We start from the raw sequence: 23,194 nt of genomic DNA, 5'->3' as shown, positions 1-23,194 counted from the left end.
TTTTTGAGTCTTTGTTGTTTCTGGTGCTTTAAAGAGTTAATCAAATCTGTTAGTCTAACAAGAGTATCGTTGCTGATACTCTTTCAGTTACCACAGGAGGAATTACTCAAGCTTGGATGAACTTCATGAACCACATTTAAGAGATCAACTGACATGGATGAAAGCAAGATGGCCAGTAACTTTCTGTAAGCGCAAAGCCTGCGTGAAAATAAACACCACATGAGTACACCCACAAACTTAATCCTAGAACCACAGCATCACAATTGACTAGAGGAACCTTTTCAGTCTGAAGCTCTTTAAGGTGCAACTTAAGCTCTGCCAATCTCTTTGCCATTAAATCATTCTCATTAACTTGCGGATCACCATATTTCTTAGACTGACCATTACCAGCTATCTCCGCACATATACACGTTGAATAAAGGCAATGTTCATTTTTCTACTTCTGAAAACACATAAAGATAACAACAGGTGCGTTTGGAACTGTTTTTGGTTGTTTTTTAAAATGTTACTGTACGTCTTTTGAGACACGAAAATGAAAACGGTCTGCAAACCGCGTTTCTTTAGCAAATGTTTTGAAAACGAAAACAAAAAATAATGAAAATAGTTTTTGTGAAGGAAGTTAAAAAACGATTAGAAGTTTTCCTTTTCCTGTTTTTAATTTCTAGTAATTACCAACAATATTACATTAAATTATTTAATTATTAATTACTAATTATATAATATATTAACTAATAGTTAATAAATAAATATGACTATAATTAATGAATAGATAGTAACTACTTAATTGTTAATTAATATTAAATTATTAATATTAAATTTGTAATTTTATTAATAAAAATGATAAATAATAAATATTATTAATTATAATCTATTAATTAGTAAATAATTGATAAATAAAAAAAAGTAATTACTCAATTGATAATTAATATTAAATTATATACTAATTAATAGTAATTAATAATTTAATTGATAATTAGCAATTCATTGTTATTTAAATAATAATTATAAAAAATTGATCATGCAATATATCAAATAATATATTATTAAATAAATCTTAGTACTAATTAAATAATTATTTAATTATGTAACTAAAAATTAATTATTTAAATAGTAAATAGAATATTAATATATTATTTATATACTAATTATTTTTTCTTAATACACTTATTAATTATTTATAAACTAATAAATATTAGTATGTTACTAACATAGTAATTACTTATAACTTATTATTAATTACTATTTTTTAATTATTTAGCATACTAATTCATTAATATATAATTTAATTACCAATATACTCATTAATTATAATATATTCATTATTATTTTATTATTAATATATTAATTTTTATTTGTTAAGTGATTATCAATTATTAATTACTTCAATATTAATTTAACATTATTAATTAAATATACTCGAAATAAAATTTCATAAATATCATGAAACACTATTTTATTTTTTTACTACTCAAAACAATCTTTTAAAAGATTAATTAAAAGTAATTTCAAAATCAATTTCAAAATAATTTTTAAAATAATCTCATTTTCACTTTTATACTGAAAACAAAATCATTTTAAAAATATTGCCAAAAAATTCTGAAAGGCACGAACCTGCGAAAAAGAAGTATATCCAGTGCCGAAACAACGTTACTTGATTTCAACCTTGGCCTCGGCCAAGGACTGATGCAAACTTGCCCTATGCTTTCTGGTGTTTTCAACTTTCCTACGTTATTTCCTGCTCAAACTGAAGAAGCATCTTATCCCTCTCGCTGTCACTCTCCTCAATTTCATCCCAAATTTTCTACAAGTACAAAACAGTAGATCAACACCAAGAAGTTCAAGACGGGAATTTCATTTTCGCTGATTAATTGCAAGAAAAATCCATTGCCTATATAGCAATAAGAACAAACTCTCATTGTCACTTAATCCCAACTACATGAGCATGCCACAATCTGAGATAAAATCCATACTAGAGACAAAAATGAATAGTCTCCCGCAACCGTGTAGAGTATAGCAATCATTGTTCGACAAAATAAACCAATTCTCATACAAAAGCAGATTCAAAAAAGCAAGAGGCCTAAAAATCCAAACGGAAAATAATCTCACAATCCCAATTAAACGAAAATTCCCAGGGCAGTCAAAATCAAACCAAAGAAAGAAATAATGTAAATAGATCATAACCTGATCAGGCCTCCGTGATCTCTCCATCAAAATCCGTAGGGATATTAATTGTAACGCCTCCAACACTAAATCAGTCTGAGGCTGAATTTAACGAGGTTGTGCTACTTAAAACATACTTTCTATACTTAAAACAATGTCATTTTTAAGATGCGAAAACTTGTGGTTGATTTCATCACAAAATTTTTTTTAAAGTTTTTGAACAAAATGAGTAAGTGCGCAACCACAAATCTTAAACATTAAATAGTTATTCAAAAGTGACATAGTAACAAAACAAAACATTTTGAGCCCATCTATTGTTTGAAAGTACATATAAGCAAGATACCAGATGTAAGACTTGGAGTACTCAGCCAACCTTGGAAATCATTTTTCTTTTTACTCTTCGGTAACAACAACATCATCTGCATCACAAGGTAAAACTAATGAGCAAGAACTCAGTAAGTAGATTTTAAATTAAGTAAGTATCTAAAATATCTATGGCTAAAATCTCTTTGTTAATCATTGTTCATAAACTTTCATACTTATTCTTAGTTTAGGTATGATACAGAACTTCGGTTCCAAGTAAGCCTCTCTATACATGACCTTCTCTAATTTTGGCCAATTCTCTTCTCTTAAACACTAAGCGGGGTTTTTAGAATCTCTTTCTCTTGTGATCAACAAGAAACTTCCCACTAGCATTTTTCTCTAGTTGTCTCAAAGAGACAGTTTCTCTAATTTGGGATACCGGTCTCTCGCACCCCTGCTTACCCAGCCTCTCATCCATACACCATACCATAAAATCTCTTAAAACATAAAAACATAATAAGCATAAATCATAATCTCTTTCAAAATAATTAATCATGAATACTCTTTGAACATAATCATATAAGAATTTCATAAGAAAATAAACTTGCATAATCACAATTCTGAACAAATTAAGTCAAATAGGTCTTGTGATGCAGTTTTGAAAATGCTTTAACTCTACTTATCTGAATTTTGATCACCACTTTGCAAGCACAAACTAGATGGTTGTGGAGAGCCTTCAATGTGCTAATTAATCTTTAAAAACCATAGCTTTCAAAAATCACATTCATATCATCATTTAACAAACACATAACTGCGTAATATTACGAAAATATTCATAACGAATTCATCAAAACTCAAAATATTATGAGACCAGTGGCAAATAAAAGTAGGCTCAAAATCCTCTTTTTAGAGCTACTACATAATGGGTTTCGGATTTTTCAAACTAACCAAAAACAGCCCGAAATCCAGATTGAAGTATAATCTTGTCAGGAAAATAAAAGTTTTTTAACTGAACTTATAAAATTCATAACTAAATGTAGAAAAATCTGTTTGGAGTGATTAAAAAATTCACGTAAAGCTTGAGATGTATACTTTAATAGAAAAATATAAGATCAGTCAAAATCATAAGTATATATGGCACGAAAACAGAATCTACATAGGCTGTACAGAGGACTTATATTTGAACATTTGATCAAATATCTAGCATGCATATCTTAATCTTCAAAGACCACTCTCACATACATGAATCATCATCTTAATAAGAGTTTATCTTCAAATAATCATCAATAATATCAAGCTAGAATCATCAATTTCACCCAGAAACCAATATTTGAACCAAAACCTCAAGAAACTCATTTTTAAGAGTCTACAATCAACATGCATAATAAGCCCCATCAAAAATCCGAATCTCAAGTAGGATTTCAACATCTTAATCTCTGAAATCTTAGTTTCTAACATAAGAAAGAAGTTACCTCAAAGAAAAACGTGTTCCCAAGTGAATAGAAGCTCAAAACTTGGTGGTTATTTTTGGTTCTAGGTTGAAAACGAGTTGAGATGGGCTGGTTGAGTCTTTAGCTTATTCTCTCTTAAAAACCTAGGTTTGATTTTGAGTTTTGGGTGAGAAAAGGAGTGAGAAGAGAGAAGAAAGTGCTATGGTCAGAGTTCTAGGGTTTCTTGCTGAAATAGACCAAAAAATAAAGTCTAAACTTGATAGAAACTAAACAAAAATAAAATGGCCTTATAATAGAACAATGGCCTAGGTTTTTCTAAGCCTCTAATAGCTATCCTAATCTCATAAAATAAGCTATAAAGTCTCTATTTTTCTTCTTCAATTAGGTGCCTAAAGTTTACTCAATTTGCTAACATAGGCTTCTCTCACCAAAAACTTAAAATAACAACTAAGTCCTCAACACATTTACATAAAACCATATAATAAAAATATAAAATAATGATTCATCATTGAATCAATCATAATAGAGGTAAAATATCATATCAAATACTCATAATAAATATCATTTTTCTTCATAAGTTTAGCACATTAAGTTTCCACATTGAGCTAGTTGTGCTGCACATTAAAACTGAAAACTCGATTAGCAAAGCTATAAGTTTAATAAAATCATATGATAGCTATAATAATAAAATATAATGCCAACAAATAACTTTTAGGTAAATGGTAAATGTGATGCATGATTTTAATTTACTAAATTTATTTATTATTGGCTTAAGGCTTAATTAAATCTCGGGTATTACATTAATCGTCGGGAGAATCATAGCCTCTGTGTAAGGCCGGAGAGACGAAAGATGCCGTGTTCGATCTCAGCGACGCTCTGGTTTGACAAACGTCCTTGATCGGAGTGAGATTCCAACGCGAGAGGCAGATTATGTGGAATCACGACAACAAGTTCTCTTTTGCAAATTGATAGAACAAGATCTGCTCCGCAGTCGCAACGGTGCCGATTTCGCAAGGTGAAATCTAAGGTAATCGGGAGACGCGTGAACCAATTTTCGGTCGGAAGACCGGCAGGTTAGCGCCGTGGTTCCAGATGTAGAACGGAGGAGGCGCGGCACCCATAGTAGATCGTTGTCGCAGCGTTGAGAATGACGAATCTTTCGATGATCTCGAGCGTCGGGCATGGAAACCACGGGAGAGATCCTCGCGATCTCAAGCATCCATCGACGGAGCGTCGATCTTCGACCCTATGGGGACAGAGACATGAGGGGATCGCCGGCGGCAAACTGTGAGAGAAAGGAAGAACGCCGGCGGTAGATTGCGTTAGAGAGAAAGCGAGAGAGAACGTACAGCGGAGAGAGAGTGTGAGGAGCGAAAATAGAAACCTAATCCATATAGGTATGAAAGATATAGCGGTTGATTTTACCGATTCAATTTTAAAATTTAAAATTTATTATAATAAAAAAATTTAAAAATAATTATATTTAATTTTTTTATTATAATAAAAAATTATATAAAATTAAATTTTAATTTAAATTAAAAACTTAAATTAACGAATTAAATAAATCTAAAATTAATATTTCAAAAGAGAGGATTTGCATGTAAAAAGGTAGAGAACTTGAAATGAGTGGTAATCAAAGAATTGGGTCTCAGGATAATATCTGTAATTTTTAATATCCGTAATTTTCTCTATTTTGTCTTTCGAGACTAAAGGAATCCTTGATAACTAAGGGGGTGTTTGGTATGCGAGAATCAGTAGGAATCATATTCTCAGGAAAGTGATAGAGGGTAATATGATTTCTATGAATATTACATTACTGTGTTTGGTTTCATATATGAATCTTTTTCAAATTCTCAGGAATATTAAATTACTGTGTTTGGTTGTTCGCATGGAAGAAGATTCATAATAATAATATTAATAAAATAATAATATTAATAATAATAATAATAATAATAAATGATAAAATAAGATTCCCATGATTTTGAGATTATTGGGAATTTGAATAACACCATGTTGGGTGGTATTCAAATTACCTTAAAATGAGAGAAAGTGAATCCCATGGTAATCACTTTTCTGGGAATCTAAAAATTATAATTCTTGTACTAAACATGGTAATATTGTAGATTCTCATTCTCATCCTTAAGATTACTGCATACCAAACGCCCCCTAAAGGAATCCTTGATAACGACAGTTTACATTTAAGGCGGACAACCAATTATGATTTTTAATTTTAATGTTTAAAATTTAAACTTTTTATTAAAAAAATATTATAATAAAATTAATAAGTTGAATTTAAATATATAAAATAAAAAAAGTTTGTATCTATTATCCCACAGAAATTATACATATACTAAAGGAGATGACAGGATTCACTGTTCATGTTACAGTGCAATGAACAACGTCTTTTCCGTTTTACCCTTGCTTTTTTCTTCTGTTAATTTTTTATTTCTGTTATGTCCTTTTGAATATAAAATTACTATATTGCCCTTTATTTCAATTTCATTTGTTTTGGTTTAGTCTGACCTTTTTGGTCATTTATACTCAGATTGAGTGTTTTACTTTTTTTCTTCTCATTTGCTTCCTTATACAACCTTCTACATCTTAATTTTTTTTCTTCATTTCATTTGTCTCAGAATGAGTATTCTAGGTCTTTGTTCTCTTTCTTATGTCTGTGTGGGAAGCATTTAACATGCCTCTGAAGTAAACTTTATTTTTTTTCCACCGTCTATACTCTTTCTTCTGTCTGTGTGGGTTTTGTTGCTTTCTTTTTCTCCATACTAATATGGTATTTTGTTTCTTACTTTGTTTGTTTTCGATTTGTTTTGCAAAATTTTTTTCTTCTACCGTTTCTTCTCTTCGTCTTGATGTTTTCTGGTTTTTTGGGTTATGATGTTCAATTCTCCTTACGTTCTCTTCCCTTCTGGATGTTTTGTTTATTCTCGCACTAATATGATGTTTTGATTTTTGCTTTAATTTTTTTCCTTTTGATTTCTTTCTTCTTTGATGATTTAGGGTTTCAATATTTAGAGTTAATCTCCTTTATTAAATGTAATTATTTATTAAAATCTTCTTTATACTAATTTTCTTTGGTTAATTTTTGTAAATGTTGATTGTAATTTAGAGTTTTTTTATCTGATTTTTCTTTGCTTGCAGGGGCATTTCGGAAATGTTTTGTCCTTCAATTTTTTAAATACATTCAGCGTGAAAATCTGCAGACCTCATATTCAGCGTAGAAATCTGATGATTTCATAGGTTTTTTTATTTTTTATTATTTTTTTATCATAATCGATTTGTTCTTAAACCCTTAGCCCTCTTTTTCGGTGTTTTATTTGATTTTCGTCAAAATTGGGACCTTTTGTTTGTTCTTGCTTCTTTACTGCTTCGTTGTTCATTGCTGATTAGTTTTTGTTCTTCGTTTTGGGTTGTTGGATAGTTCATTCTTTGGCTTTCTTTGGGATTTTGCTGTGGCGATTTTTTCTTAAATCCTTAGCCCTCTTTTACTATTTTTGTGCCCTCTTGCCCTTGGACTTTTCTTCATTCCGCCGCTTTCTCTCTGCTGCTTCCTTTGTTTCGTTGTTGCTGTTTCCTTTTCTTTCTTTTCCGTTTTGCCTTCGATTGGTTTTTTCACCTTTGCTTTGCTGCAGATCTCGCATTTGTTGCTTTGTGCCTTCATCTTTGTGGATTGTTCGGTGGAAATTTTGGGAGTTTATTCATTTTCTCCTTTCAATTCCTTTATTGGTTGGATTTCGAATTTTGTTCCGGTTTATGTTGTTGTCGTCGTCGGTGACTCCCTGATTCTTCTTCTATACTTTTGTGCTGTATTCGATCGCGGTTTTGGTTTCAATTTTTATGTGTTCATTTTGTAGTTTTTGTGTTCGTTCTTTGCCCATTCTTCTTTCCTGTTGTTTTCCTTCCCCTGCCCTTTTTTTTGTGCCTTTCTTTCGCTCTTTGGTATAAATTTTTGGGGATTCATAAGATTTTATGGATTGTAATTTTGTGTTGAGTAATAAGTTTGATTTTGTAATGATATTTTTCAAAAAAAATTTCTTCTCTGATTTCATATATTTTTGTGTGTGCAGGATTTGCTCATTTCCCCTCCTCAGTGCACGCCGCATGTGTAAATCTTCATCTCCTTGCCACTCATTTATTCAATTATTGTTCTACCCTTTCTGATTTCATGCAATTTTTTCTTGCCGGATTTTTTCCTTTTCACCCCTGGTTGGTTGCCGCATGTATGTAAGTTCTGATTTTTTGGCTTTTCATTTATTAAATTTCTGAGCTGAATATTTCTATTACTGATTTGTATTGGCAGCACATAATTTGTACATATTTTGTAGCAAATGTATTAAATGCATAGGTGATTTTTCCTTCCTTGATTCTCTGAAATGGTTAGGAATTTTACAGGAAAAAATCCCCCCATTTTCTGCCCTTTTCCCCCTACCGTTTCTCTTTATTTTTTTTCTGTTGTTGTTTCTATTGATGTATAACTTTGTTATTTTATGAATGAACATTACTGCTCTATAAAGCTGGTAAAAAATTTCCCTTTATAGCAAATCAATAAAAATTCCTTTTTATTGTCGATCCATGTTATTAATATATTGTTATTCCATTCTTTTCTTCCTCTATGTACAACTGGTGTATGGTCCTTAGTTATTAGGTCCGAAGTTGCTCATTTTTTTGTCATATGCTTAGATGGATACTTACACCTAAGATATTTTATTTTTACTTGCCCCTTTTTATCTCCTATGCTCTTTCCTCCCTTTTTTTTTTATGGCGATGATGAGCATGAATAATTTTAATCCATTGAGCATTGTATGATTTGTCCAAAAATTACCGTGAGACTACTTTATTCATTTGAATTCCAGATTTGTCAATATTTTCTTAGTGAACATTTTTTGCTCTCTCCTTTTTCTTCCTTTTGATTAGTTTACTTCTTTTGCTTTTTTGGCTTTACCATTTGATTTAAAAGCTATTTACAGATGTATTACATTTCCCTTTTCATTCCTTAATTTAAATTTTCTTACGCTATTTTAATTTGCCCCTGCTCTTTAACTCTAATTTTTACTTATTTCTAGCCCCTCCTACTTTTCTCTCGCCTCTCTCTTTATTTTTTCCCGCTTTTAAAACTGGACTATCATACTTGAATTTCCCAGCATTGACTCCAATTTGAACCACTGTAGATCGGATAGTGGGAGAATAGATTTGCTCTCTTTCTCTACTCATTTTCGCTCCTCACTATAAGGCTTAATGTCCTCTTAATCCATTCTTGGTGTTTTTAAACTTCGGCCTGTGGTTACATTTTTCTGCCTATGCTATCTTTTACCTTCTTTTTCCCTTGGATTTGAATAAGTAGGCATTTAATGCAAATGCAGTATTAGCTTCTGCGTCCTCTTCTGTTTACCTATATTTTATACTCTCTACTCCTTTTTTTCCCTCCTTTTCTGCATGCTCTGGTTTTTACAGTTTGTTCTTATTTTGTTGCTATCTTATACGTATAATAAATTCATTCTTTTTTCCTCCCCCATTTACCTCACCTGGTGACTTTTGGACGACTCTATACTTTGCTCTGGTTATTCACTTTCTATGACACAATTTATAATTTGTGTGATAAATTTGGTGTCTTACTGCCATTTGCATTTTTGTGCAGTTGCCCTTAGTAGGTAGCAAAAAAAAAATGCAAATGCTTATGTTTACCTTTTTATCACACATTGTTGAGAATATTCATTATCTGAGCCATCATAACTAAATAAAAACATTACCATGTCCATCCTTCATTAGATATAGCTTTTGGCTCGTTTCCGCTGCCTTTTGTGTGCCGTATTCTACATTTCATTCTTGTTTTCTGCTTTTCTTCCTTCTTTTTCCTCCCATTACAATTGTTTTGTTCCTTTTCATTTCTCATTTGTTAATCTCTCTATTTACTTATTTATTTAATTGTATCTTCCCAGACTTGGCACCACACTCTGGTTTATATTTTCATTGATGTACCTCTATATTAAAAACATCTAAAAGTGCCCTCTTTCCCAGGCTCAGTGAGTGCCTATCTTCTTATGTGGGTCCCTTTGTTTCCTTTGGTTGCGTATAGCTACCTGGATCCTGTTGTAAATGGAGGGATTGAAAATATTTATAAATTTTAATTTATCTGATTTTATATTTTGCACAATACAAAATAGAGAGAGAACAGAACAGTGACTATGCATCAATGGATCCACAAAGGCAAGATAGATTTATTAATTTATATCATATATGTCTAAAATTTTTTTATTGTTTTAAATACATATCAAATTTTTTTTCATTTCAGTCCTCAACCAACACCATCGTCACATATATCAAACCCAACCACAATTAATCAACATATGCCAATCATAAAAAGATCAAAAACAAGATAAAGCACGTTAAATATAAAAAAAATAATTTTTACTATTTTAAATACATATTTAAATAATATTTCATAATATCAATTCTGAATCAAAAGCAACGGAACATTTTAAAAAACGTATAAGGATAAAGTAATATATTTTTTCCTATATCATTTAATTTACACTATGTATGATAAAAGTTTATCAATTTCTTTAAAAATTATATTGTATATAAAAATCTCAAATTTTTTATATATTATAACAATATATCCCGCATTGTTGCGCAGAATATAAGCTCGTGACATCTAAATGAACAACGTATTTACGGTAAAGGGCTGTAGAAGTCATATGCTAAAGGAACGAGGCAAGATACATCTCCCTTGTACTCTGATGTTTATTACATAATATGTAATTGTTTTTCAGAAAAAAGAAAAAAGAAAAAATTAAAAGAGCAAGAGATTGTTTTCTTCGGGTCCAACTCACTTCGTTGCGACCGTGCCTGCAGCCTTGCGGGTGGTAATAATTATGCCGTGTTTTTTTTACAATTTAAATTTTTTTATTGTAATATTTTTTTTTATAAAAATTTAAATTTAATTTTTTATTATAAGATTTTCTCTTAAATAAAAAAATTTAAGTTGTGAATTGAGATAAAAAAACACACACTAATTAACAATATATATATAAAGAACAATTCAATTTTATAGTTATTGTCTATCTGACTCTCGCACAGCATTAATTCATTACTGGACTCGCAATTCAATTTTATAGAGCTTAGATTTTTTTTTTTTGGAACTTTATAGAGCTTAGATTTATTAACACTTGCTATTTTAAAAAAAAAAAAAAGATTTATTAGCACACTTATATCTCTTTTTTTTTTTTTTTTTTTTTTAAAAAAAAAAAAAAATTTTTTTGCCCCCCTTTTTTTTTTTTTTTTTTTTTTTTTTTTTTAAAAGAACAGAAAAACTTGAATCTTTGAAGCCAAAAAAGATCATTTTCCCAGAAATAACTTGCTTGAAATAACAAGTACAACACTTGTGAAAAATATGCTAAACGGGTCTTTTTTTCATTAGATCTCGATATTCGATTTCACCTCTATGTGGCATTTGTCATTATTCATGAAACCAATTTATGTTAGCACTAGAATACCCATATATTTAAGTCATTTGCAAAGATATTAGTATGCATCGTCTTAATTGTTGCATGAAATTTCCCAAATCACAAATACAACAATACAGCAATATTTAGATTTAAGTACCAAAAATATCACTATGCACGAGTACCATACCTATTTCCGCAGTGCCTTTTCATTTCTGGATAGTAGGTATTGAAAACAGAGGTCCAACGATATCGCAGTCAAACGATGTCAAAAATAACTACGGCAATAAAGTACTTTAAAAAAATCTCCTGGACTATACAACACAACATAAGCAATCAATTAGGCTGAAAACTTCAGCCAAAAGTAATAATAACTAGGCTTAAAACTCATAGAAGAGCCCTACGCATAAGACAACAACAAATGATCAAGAAGACGAATAAACGATGAATGAATATGACATTGATGACATATAACAATATGCATGAAGCTGAATATTATGTGGTAGTCACTAATCCCACAGAATGAGTAAGTATACAAGATGACTACAAAACCAACGAAGAAAAAGAGGACAGTGACCGAACTCTATGATAATTGACATGTAACAATGCAAAAATAATTTATGCCACCAAATTCTGGTGAAGAAAACAAAAAGATGAAAAAAAAGCGAAATATTTAAAGGGGGAAAATGCAGACTCTAACGCTGCCGCTGAAGGGCCCCGAACTCTTGACTGACTTCAACCCCAAACTCCTGACCTGCCTTCAACCCCAGATATGGCTTTGGGTGTATCGGATATATTCCATCTCATCCCTGCACATCATTCAACCCGTTCCATTTCTCCTATAATTTCATCTCTTTCTGCCAAGATGGCAGAAACACACATGGATCACCACAACTGACTTCCTCCATGGCAATGCCAAACAATAAAATGGAATATATGAAAATGAGATTCCGAGCTGCTGATTGAAAATACTGGCCCGCGACTGACCCAAACATTTTTCCCAAAACTGTGATGAACCGACTCATGGTATGCAATCTCAGACCTGACTCTAGGACACCCGATGCATGCAAAGAAAAGAAAAAAAAAAAAGGATAACATGCCAAGTAGGAGCAGCAGCCTCAAAAAGAAATTGCTCGGCTTATGGCCAACTTGGCCCACTCAGCAGATTCCTTAATCAAATGATCATCTGATGACAAACATTCATTTAGAAAGTCTTTGCTTGAAACAGATTGCTGAATCAAGGGACCAGCATTACTACCCAGTGTATCAGCTAGGTCTCCTAGGACCCCAATGGCGGTCTTTGACACCAGTTCATCCCTGAAAGAATTAGTAAAAAAGATAAATAAATTAATGGTTAGAAAAATAATGAAGACAAAGCTGAAATAGGATTAGGATCCAAAGAAATTCTATCAGACTTACATGTCCTTCCCCATAAATAGACTATCCAAGAACTGCAGGACGTGAGGTGCGTAAGGCATCAACAATTGGATCTTTGTGGAGCCCTTGAATCCTTGAAAGATCCCGGAGTATGCCTCCAAAATTCCATTCCTCAACGTATTAGTGTACTCTATCATATCTTCATCGTCATCGGTTGATGTCCGGACAGATAGCTCTGCGGCACCCTGAAGCATAGGCATTGCGTACACCAAGTACTTCTCAAAGTTCTCTCCAATTGCCAAAGCAATATCACCAAAGCACGAAAAGATCGGAGGCTTCACAGATCGGTGCAATTGATTACTTGACAAATTCTTGAGGAGTTGAGTCATAATCCCATCACAATAAGGCAATATATTACCCTCTAGCGCCCTGCACAGATCCCCTACAACACCAACTGTAATGGCACAAACCTGGTAGTCTTCGAAATCTTGCAGACCCATTTCCAAATATCTATAGAAGTCTTGCATGTATTTTGCAAAGTCAGGACCTGAAGAATAAGCAAGAGCCCCAATAGCAAGCATAGCCTCTTCATGCGCCGTAGCACTTTTACTACCAAATACTCTAAGAAATAGAGACATCATCTGGTCAGCCGTCTGCAAAAGCAGACTCCTTGTTGGTTCTGATGATCCCAGCTTCTGTATCATGACCTGCAAGCAACCACAAAGAAGACCTTGTAGTTCATTCTGCCTTTCCCTCTCTTCAGATGAGATATTCTGTGCTTCAAAAGTCTGATTCAACTCATTGATAATCACAGGAACCAAATGCAAAACCATTGAAGCTGTCTCATCAGTGGAGCACCTGACAACTTCATTTAATGTCTCATAGGCTGCTGTTCGAAGGCGTGATTCTCCAGCATCTGGCCGGTGGGTCACATTGAGAAGGGCCTGAATAATATCTTGGAAAAAGGGAGTTAGTGGGGAAGATTGTGCCACATCCTCATAACCCTGGGCAAGGAAATATAGAGCACCACATGCTTTCTCAGCAACATTAGGCACATCATTCATGCTATGAAGGAGAACCTTAATAATCTGTGGGCAATTTGCTGGGGTAATTATGGTGTCCAAAGTCGATCCGTGCAGAAACTCAAATATTCTTCCAAGAGTCCACGCAGTGGTGTCTTTCACATGATTATTTGGATCTGTCATCAAGGCGTTGAGCATAAAGTTCAGACCAACGTTAACAAGAGGCATGAGCTTATCTGCAGATGGACCTTCAAGAATTGAACCAAACGCATAAGTGGCAGCCTCCCTTTGCCTCCAATCTGGTTTTGTTATATTCTCTTCGATGAATGGCATTACAAGTGGGACTATATCATCACAAACTGTTCGTGCAACCAAACCCAAGCACGTTCCTCCAGCCATTGCAATATTCCAAGCTCCTTCATCCTGATCCTGATCCTCTTCCTGCTTCAGTAAAGTTTCCAATAACAAGGGAACAAGAGCAGGGAGAGCCTGCTTCACAAAATAAAAGCAAGGAATATCAGAATCTCCAGTAAAATCTCCTCCATACTCTTCTAAAATATCTGTTTCCTCATCACAAATTGAACTCCAAAATTCAATGGCTTGTAGTGCAACAGGTTCCTCATCTTCCTTGATAGCCTTGGCCGTAATATTGAAAATATCACGAATATATGGAGCCAACTTCTCATAGTACGTTGAAGATATAGCTACCAAACACTCAAAGGCTGCCTGTCGAATCCTCAATTCAGGAGAAATAGTGGCTTCACAGACAACTCTCATAATGTAATCTCGTTCCATGTCATTTGAGAAATTTGCCTGCGCAAAACCCAGAGCATTATACAGTGCCCGGGTGGCAGCAAGCCTAACATCATTGTTAATCTCAGAAGCGTTCATTCCCTGAACAACAGCCGTAAGTATCTTATTCACCTCGCTCTGATCTATCGCCTCAGAAGAGACTTCCTCACAAATGTATCCAAGAGTTTCAAGAGTGGCTTGTTTTGTGTGAGCCACAACCTGGTGAGTATTTGACAATAGAGCTTCAATCAGTTCAGGCCATTGTTTATGTGGCAACTCAATACCAGCAACCTTTGCAATGACTTGTGAGGCAGTTGACCGTGCATCAAGGGCAGGAGACGTTAGAGTCTTTAACAAGTAAGCTTTAATCTGAGCCTTCACAGGTTGGTCCAACGACAACCATCTTTGCATGAGTTCAATCTTCCTATGGTGTTCTTTCGCATCCAAAGCATTCTTGAGGATTAGACCAGCTAATTTACGACTCTCAGCGGGCTTTTCGTCATTAGCCAATTCCCCGGCAAGGGAGAGCAAGAAGATTGGAAGATTTTGCTCCTGAAATTGTTTCAGATTTTCTTCTGCGTGCTTGCGCACAGTACTATCCATGGCTTGGGCATTTAAAAGAATTTGGGTGACCTCCATCGCCATTTGAATCTGAAACAAACTAAACTAATCAATAGGATTAGAGAATCTATACTTCTTACAATATTATGCTGTTACGTTTCTTCTCCAGACTTAAAACAGAAAAAAAAAAAAAATTGCTTAGAGCACGTTCTTCTCCAGACCAAATAGTAGTACTACATGTCACACAGTATGCCAACTAATAAATAAAAAAAGGGAAAATGATGAAACTATAGAGATTTTAGATATATATGAAGTATCTGAACTAAGCAGTAGATAGTAACTGGAAAAAAAAAGGAATTGAATTACAAAAATACGACCATTTAGCACAAACTCAAAAGTTAATTAGAACTTCAGTTCAATATAACAGGTTAAGAAAGATAAGAAAAAGTCAGCTTTCAGTTAAAAGTTGAAACCTTTTCATGCAATCAACAGTTGACAACAAGAATTTCTTAAGAAATCCTCGCAACAGTATAAAATATTCAATAAACAAGCAGAATCTAAGACGTAGACAAAGAAATATATTATCTATTTTCTTCTCAAGCCATTACTTGAACAAAAACCAACCAGGCAATTCAACCGTAATTCAATAGATGATGATAACAATTCACCATAAACAGTATAAGAAAAGCAGAAAAGCTCGTAGAACATTAAACTTTTTATCATTAAGAGATTAATTGAGATAAATAACAGATCGAACAAATCAACATATCCAAATAAATTGCTTAATCAAAAAATTTGTTTGCCCCCTTTTTCCATAAACCCTTAGAGATCGACACACGAAAAAAAAAATCAGAACTTATGCAACGATTATCCAAATTGAAACTCTCACATTATTCCCAATGATTAAAAATTAGCAAAACCGTTATTAACGGTTGTGTTATGTTTGGTTGAGAAACTAATTGCACAAAACCGAACTTGAGATTCAAAATTAACCGGAAATTTCAAACATGAATTGTCTCATCGAAAAGCCATTAAACCTATTGAAAATCTTCTAATCCTCACATTTCTCACGCTTTCCCAGACATTAAAGCAGAACCCAGGCGGAACAAACAACGAAGAAACAGTAAGAAACCGATCCAGTTCACAAAACTGGAGAATCGAAGTTCGAAAAATTCACAAATCACGGATCCAAATACTCAGATCGGAATCGAGAACGGTAAATCGAATCGCCAAACTTTCAAATAGTACACAGAAACCGGAAAACCCAATGAAAGCACTTACTTGGCCCGAGTTGATGAGTTGACTCGGCGGCGAAGCGCGAGAGATCAATCCGAGTCGAAGCAGAGGAATCGGAAGAAACGGCGACTCCGAGAGACTGAAACCCTAGCAGAGAGAGTGTTTGTTGGGGAACGAAAGCAGAGACGCCGATTATGTGAAGCTGGAACTTACAGGGGAAAAAAAAACGAAAAAGAAAAAGAAAATACTATTATTAAAAAATAAAAATAATAATAAAATATTACTGTCCTTCAGGTGGTTTGCTCGTGGGAAATTTGGGGCGTGGGAGAGTGGGCGAAAAATCGGCGTGTTTGACTGGTTTTGGGGGCCTTTGATATGCACGCTCTTAATAGACGCGTGGGGTTGGGTGTTCGAGTATTATAATCGCCGATTCGCCGTTATGACTAGAGTTTGGATTATTTTTACAAATAGTCCTCGAATTATAGCCTCAATCTTGAGTTGACCCCCACCATTAATTTTTATGTAGTATGATGCCTAAACTTTCTCAAAGTCCCCATACCTGGTCCAAAAATGTATGAAAATTCATCATTTGATCAGGATTATTTTGAAATAATTCTTTTCCCTTGAGAAAAACTAAAACGAAAACAAAATCGAACCAAATCCCCATAACTGTGTTTGCTCGCCTATCCTCTAGTCAATTTGTTCAAAGTCGCTGTGGATGGTGAAATTTTCTTGCAAAGACGAAGGTTGTTATTTATGGGCAAGATTTTCTGGCAAACTAACTGTAAGGTCGAACATAGCATGGAGTTGTCACACGGATGAGGGTCGCCATCAGAGACGAAATCAGGAAAATTTTTCAGAGGGGCATTGAGTTAAATTAAAATTTTAAACTCGAAGCCCGTTTGGTTGGAGGATTCGTTATCTGATTCGAATCATGGTTCATGGTTTGTTACAGTATTTTCTCTCATAAAAAATACACGTAAATCAAAAATGGTTATAATCTCATGATTTTAATCAATGAGCGAAACGGGCTCGAGGGTAAATGAAAAAATTTTAGATATCTTGCGTGAAATTTAGAATTAGAAAATTCTAGAGGGACAAAGTGATAAATTTTACATGAAATTTAAGGCTATAAATGAAAACTTTCAAAATATTTATCATAAAATTTAGAAATAAAAAGGTTTAGGGTGCTAAACAAAAAAATAGTACATCTCAAAACAATAGTGGCCCTGTTCGGAGTTGATTTTGTTTTTATTTTTTACGTTTTTTTAGAAAAAAAATAAAAATGTGAGAGAAATGGCGTTTGACACAATTAAAGACAAAAAACAAAAATGAAAACGATTTTTTGATTTAGTGTAAAATGAGAGAGAAATGAAAAACGACTTTTAGTCATTTTTCATTTTTTGTTTTTGTTTTCTCATCTCTCGAGCACAGAGAGAGAGAAATTAATGAATTTTTTTACACTGAAAATAATCTCTTGATAAAACTACCAAACGCATTTTCAAAAATGATTTTTGTCTGAGATTGAAAACATTTTCATTTTCATTTTCATACAAAAAAACAAAATCATTTTAGAACGAGTTCCAAACGCACCCAATAAAATAATAATTTTAAAGAAAAATATAAAAAGGAGTTAACTGAGCTCAGGGGAGTTACGACCCCTTAAGTCTTAGAGGATATTTGGTTCATGGATTCAAAACTATTCTTGTTTTACGTGTATTTTTTGTGAGAAGAAAATACTGTAGAAAACCATGAATCATTATTCAGAATCAGTGACAAATATAAGAAACAGACGTCCCCTTAGCTAGCTCCGTTCCTAGTCGCTATTAATGGTGAGTTCTGCTCTCAAAATGACCTTGATCGGGTCATTATGGATGGGGTAGATAGAACAAGGGTTGCCGTGGAGAGCAAGCTTATGGTAGGAAATAGGAAAGTCCTTGCATTGTTTTGTAAGTAACAATTATTAAGTTGTTATTAGATTTGTTATTTTTAGTTGTAAATAATATGCTGAGCTGTGTTAATGTGCTGAGCTGTCAAGTGACAGCTGTTATTTTTGTTTAGCTTCTACCGGAAGCTTCTCTCTGTTTCAGCTATATATATAGCTTTCCTGTAACTATTCACGTTAATGAGAATTTATCATTTTCTCTCATTTTTGCTTTCTCGATCTTGATATGGTATCAGAGCGGAGAAACACGCTTCGAGTTTTTTTGATCGAGTTTGGTTTTACTTGGTTGTTCATCGATTGATTTGTTCAATCATCTCTTCGGTTGATCGTAGTTTTTCCGATTCAATCGTCGTTTTTCTTCCTCAATTTTTCGATTCGTTCCGATGGCAAGTTCCAAGGCTGAAAATGGCAAGTCCGCCATTGACGATCCTTCGAGTCCATACTTCCTGCATCATTCGGATGGTCCAGGTTTGAATTTAGTTTCTCAAGCCCTTACAGGGGACAATTATGCCTCGTGGAGTCGTGCTATGTTGATTGCTCTCTCAGTTAAGAACAAATTAGGGTTTATTGATGGATCCATAACGAAACCAAATGATTCCAATTTGTTGGCTTTCTGGATTAGGAACAATAATATAGTAATTTCGTGGATCTTAAACTCAGTTTCTAAAGAGATTTCTGCTAGTGTGATTTTTTCTGAATCTGCGCATGAGATTTGGTTGGATCTACGAGATAGGTTCCAGCAGAGCAACGGTCCGCGAATTTTCCAGCTACGGCGCGAGCTGGTGAACCTAATGCAAGATCAGAATTCAATTAGTGTATATTTTACACGATTGAAGACATTATGGGATGAATTGAGCAATTTTCGTCCTGCTTGCTCTTGCGGGAGGTGTACCTGTGGAGGAGTGCGAAATCTAAATGAACATTACCAAATGGAGTATATAATGTCCTTTCTCATGGGACTGAATGACTCTTATTCTCAGATTCGAGGCCAGCTGCTGCTCATGGACCCTATGCCTCCCATCAACAAGGTGTTTGCTTTTGCTGCTCAAGAGGAACGTCAGAGGTCTATTGGCAATGCTACTGGTTCTGACACTAACAATACTATGGCGTTTGCTGCCAAATCTGATGAACATAAACCAGAGAAGTTCAATGCACAGGGCAATGGAGGTTCAAGATTTTATAAGAAAGAGAGGCCGTTGTGTACACACTGTAATTTTCGTGGTCATACGGTTGATAGATGTTACAAGCTTCACGGTTATCCCCCTGGGTACAAACCTAAGCAACGGTATGGTGAACAGCAGCATAATACTGTACATCAAGTCTCAGGAAGTGAAGCTAAGGTGAACACATCGAACTCTGGCGATTTGCTTCAGCAATTGAGTCCTGCTCAGTGTCATCAGTTGCTGGCCTTGCTCTCCAATCAGCTGGCACAGACCACCAACGTCTCTAATGATAGACCTGAAGCTTCAAATATAACTTGTGTCACAGGTACTTATTCTACAGTTGCTTTAAACACTGTTTTATCCATTTCAAGGCATTGGATTGTTGATTCTGGAGCCTCACGACATATATGTTCAAAGGCTGAATTCTTTATGTCGTTGAAACCATTACAAAATTCTAGTGTCATGCTACCTAACCACACTAGTATTCCTGTCTCTTTGTATGGAGATGTAAGTATAAGTTCAAAGATGTTGCTTAAAGATGTGCTATTTGTGCCACCGTTTAGATTCAATCTAATTTCAGTAAGTGCCTTGACTGCTGATGCCAAGGTGACTTTGAGTTTCCTGTCTACTTCCTTTGTTATTCATGATATCAACACCAAGAAGATGATTGGCAGGGGTAAAAGGCTGGATGGCTTATATGTTCTGGATACTAATAATTGTGGTTTGTTATCTACAGATTTCAATCATTTGTCTGCTTCTCATTTGTTTGTGAATAAAGTCACTGCCAAGATATGGCATGCTCGACTTGGTCATTTGTCTTTTAAAAGGTTGGTAGGTTTACAGAAGCAATTAAATGTTGATGCTTCAAATTTTAGTCATGAAGGTCCATGTTATATTTGTCCATTGGCTAAACAATGCAGATTATCATTTGATTCTCATAATCATTTGTCCGATTCAGCATTTGATTTAGTGCATTGTGACATCTGGGGTGCGTATCATATTCCTTCACATGCTGGATATAGATACTTTTTAACCTTGGTTGATGATTGCACTCGTTTTACATGGATTTATTTACTAAAACAGAAATCTGATGTTCTTACTATAGTTCCTAAGTTCTGTCATATGGTGAAAACTCAGTTTAACGTCCTTATTAAGAAGTTTAGGATAGACAATGCTCGGGAATTGGATTTTACTGAGTTATTTGATAGTCTTGGGATACTACATCAGTTTTCTTGTGTCGACACCCCACAACAAAATTCTGTTGTTGAACGGAAGCACCAACATTTGCTTAATGTTGCACGGGCTCTCTATTTTCAGTCTGGAGTACCAATCAAGTTTTGGGGTGAGTGTATTCTTACTGCCACCTTTCTGATAAATAGAACTCCTTCACCTTTGCTGCTTAATAAAACGCCTTATGAGTTGTTGTTTGACAATATGGTTGATTACTCTCATTTCTGAGTTTTTGGGTGTTTAGTTTTTGCATCTACACTTGTGGCTCATCGAACAAAATTTCAGCCTAGAGCACGAGCATGTGTTTTTCTAGGATATCCGCCTGGTGTTAAAGGATATAGGTTACTGGATTTACAGTCTAAGAAAATTTTTATTTCTCGGGATGTGGTTTTCCATGAAGAAATCTTCCCTTTTCATTCTATAGGGTCTGATGATACAAATATAGATCCTTTTCCTAATTTTGTTTTACCCAATCCTTCTATTAATCACCATCATGAGCCTGGATTTTCTGGTTTTGAATTTCCTGAAGATCCTCAATCCCCACCGGTTCCTGGGATACCTGATTTGTCTATAAGGCGGTCTAGTAGGCTTGTTCGGCCTCCGTCTTATCTTAGAGATTTTCATTGTAATAATTTGATGGTTGATACTACTTCCACTGTTCTTCATCCTTTATCCAAGGTACTTGATTATAGCAAACTTTCTACTTCTTATAGGAAGTTTGTTATGAATGTTTCTTCTTCCATAGAGCCACAGTTTTATCATCAGGCAGTTAAGCATGCTGATTGGAGGGATGCTATGAAAGATGAGTTAATAGCTATGGAGACTAATCATACTTGGCAAGTTGTTCCTTTGCCTAAAGGAAAACACTCCATTGGTTGTAAATGGGTGTATAAAATTAAGCATAAACCTGATGGGTCGATTGACAGGTTTAAGGCTCGTCTAGTGGCCAAAGGCTTTACACAACAGGAGGGTGTTGATTTTTTTGAGACCTTTTCTCCTGTAGCTAAGTTGGTCACAGTCAAAGTTCTCTTAGCTTTAGCTGCAAGTTAGAAATGGCACTTGTTTCAACTAGATGTCAATAATGCTTTCCTTAATGGTGACTTGTTTGAGGAAGTTTACATGGATCTCCCTCTTGGTTATAACATTCAGGGGGCGAAATCTTCCAATGGTACCCGATTGGTTTGTAAACTCAACAAGTCCATCTATGGCCTGAAACAAGCTTCACGGCAATGGAATTCTAAGTTTGCTTGTGCCTTAATTCAATTTGGATTTGTCCAATCCAAATCCGATTACTCCTTGTTTGTTATGGGTGCAGGTGACTCCTTTATTGCTTTACTAGTCTATGTTGATGATATTATCATTACAGGGCCAAACTTGGAGGTTGTCAATGACTTAAAATAGTTTCTTCATAGTAAGTTCAAGCTCAAGGATTTAGGTCCTTTGAAGTTCTTTCTTGGTATTGAGATAGCTCGATCTACTGCTGGAATTGCGCTTTCTCAGAGACATTATGCATTGCAATTGCTTGAAGATTCGGGGTTTCTTGCTTGTAAACCAGCCACTGTTCCAATGGATGCAAAGGTGCTATTAGGTGCAGATGAAGGGGTTCTTTTGTCTGATGCATCTCAATATCGAAGGTTGATTGGGCGGCTACTTTATCTCACTATCACTCGGCCGGATATTACCTTTGCCGTTCACAAATTAAGTCAATTTTTGGTAAAACCCCGAGTGCCCCATTTGCAGGCAGTTCATCATTTGCTTCGCTACATTAAAGCAAGTCCAGGCCAAGGTCTTTTTTACTCTGCCGCCTTACCAATTCAGTTGAAGGCTTTTTCTGATTCTGACTGGGGCTCATGTCCAGATTCTCGAAAATCTGTGACCGGCTTTTGTGTTTTTGTAGGTGATTCTCTGGTTTCTTGGAAGTCTAAGAAGCAAACTACGGTTTCTCGCTCGTCTGCTGAAGCTGAATACAGGGCTTTGGCGTCCACCGTAAGTGAATTGGTTTGGTTACGACAATTGCTATCAGATTTTCATTTTGATTTGTCTTCTCCTACAATGCTTTTTTGCGATAATCAGGCTGCGATACACATTGCTTCCAATCCTATTTTTCATGAGCGGACTAAGCATATTGAAGTGGATTGCCACTTTGTTCGTGATATGGTTACTAAAGGAATGGTTAAGCTCATGCCAATTCGGTCTCAACACCAGCTTGCAGATCCTTTTACTAAAGCTTTGTCTTGGCCGTTACTTCATTCTTCCTTATGCAAGATGGCCATCAAGGATATTCATGGTCCCTCTTGAGGGGGCGTATTAAGTTGTTATTAGATTTGTTATTTTTAGTTGTAAATAATATGCTGAGCTGTGTTAATGTGCTGAGCTGTCAAGTGACAGCTGTTATTTTTGTTTAGCTTCTACCGGAAGCTTCTCTCTGTTTCAGCTATATATATAGCTTTCCTGTAACTATTCACGTTAATGAGAATTTATCATTTTCTCTCATTTTTCC

General features: G+C 34.5%; 2 protein-coding genes and 1 long non-coding RNA gene across 4 annotated transcripts; 2 read left to right on the top strand and 1 right to left on the bottom strand.

The window, feature by feature from the left end:
- The first annotated feature begins 6,549 nt into the window (after window positions 1-6,549).
- LOC112093750 lies at window positions 6,550-8,346 on the top strand. Its single transcript, XR_002903186.1, has 3 exons — window positions 6,550-6,614; window positions 7,068-7,166; window positions 7,994-8,346. It is a non-coding gene; the product is annotated as an uncharacterized LOC112093750 (long non-coding RNA).
- A 3,491-nt stretch (window positions 8,347-11,837) lies between these two features.
- Window positions 11,838-16,567, bottom strand: LOC21391208 (importin subunit beta-1). 2 transcript variants are annotated; one of them, XM_024172794.1, is made up of 3 exons: window positions 16,402-16,567; window positions 12,788-15,220; window positions 11,838-12,685 (listed from the first exon to the last, which is right to left on the bottom strand). In XM_024172794.1, exons 2-3 carry the CDS (start codon window positions 15,202-15,204, stop codon window positions 12,487-12,489), a joined length of 2,616 nt encoding a protein of 871 aa, XP_024028562.1. In that variant the 5' UTR covers window positions 15,205-15,220; window positions 16,402-16,567; the 3' UTR covers window positions 11,838-12,486. The 2 variants fall into 2 exon arrangements, with proteins under 2 accessions (XP_024028562.1, XP_010107256.1); XM_010108954.2 differs by having other exon boundaries at window positions 12,788-15,210.
- Window positions 16,568-21,813: 5,246 nt separating this feature from the next.
- Window positions 21,814-22,992, top strand: LOC112093746 (uncharacterized mitochondrial protein AtMg00810-like). The gene is made up of 3 exons (XM_024172784.1): window positions 21,814-22,009; window positions 22,163-22,680; window positions 22,768-22,992. Exons 1-3 carry the CDS (start codon window positions 21,814-21,816, stop codon window positions 22,990-22,992), a joined length of 939 nt encoding a protein of 312 aa, XP_024028552.1.
- The last annotated feature ends 202 nt before the right edge of the window (window positions 22,993-23,194 follow it).

The sequence above is a fragment of the Morus notabilis genome, unplaced genomic scaffold, assembly GCF_000414095.1.
Source record: "Morus notabilis unplaced genomic scaffold, ASM41409v2 Scaffold207, whole genome shotgun sequence".
In the NCBI taxonomy this organism is placed as follows: domain Eukaryota; kingdom Viridiplantae; phylum Streptophyta; class Magnoliopsida; order Rosales; family Moraceae; genus Morus; species Morus notabilis.
Note: the sequence above shows the minus strand (reverse complement) of the source record. Positions and strands in the feature narration are given on the sequence as shown.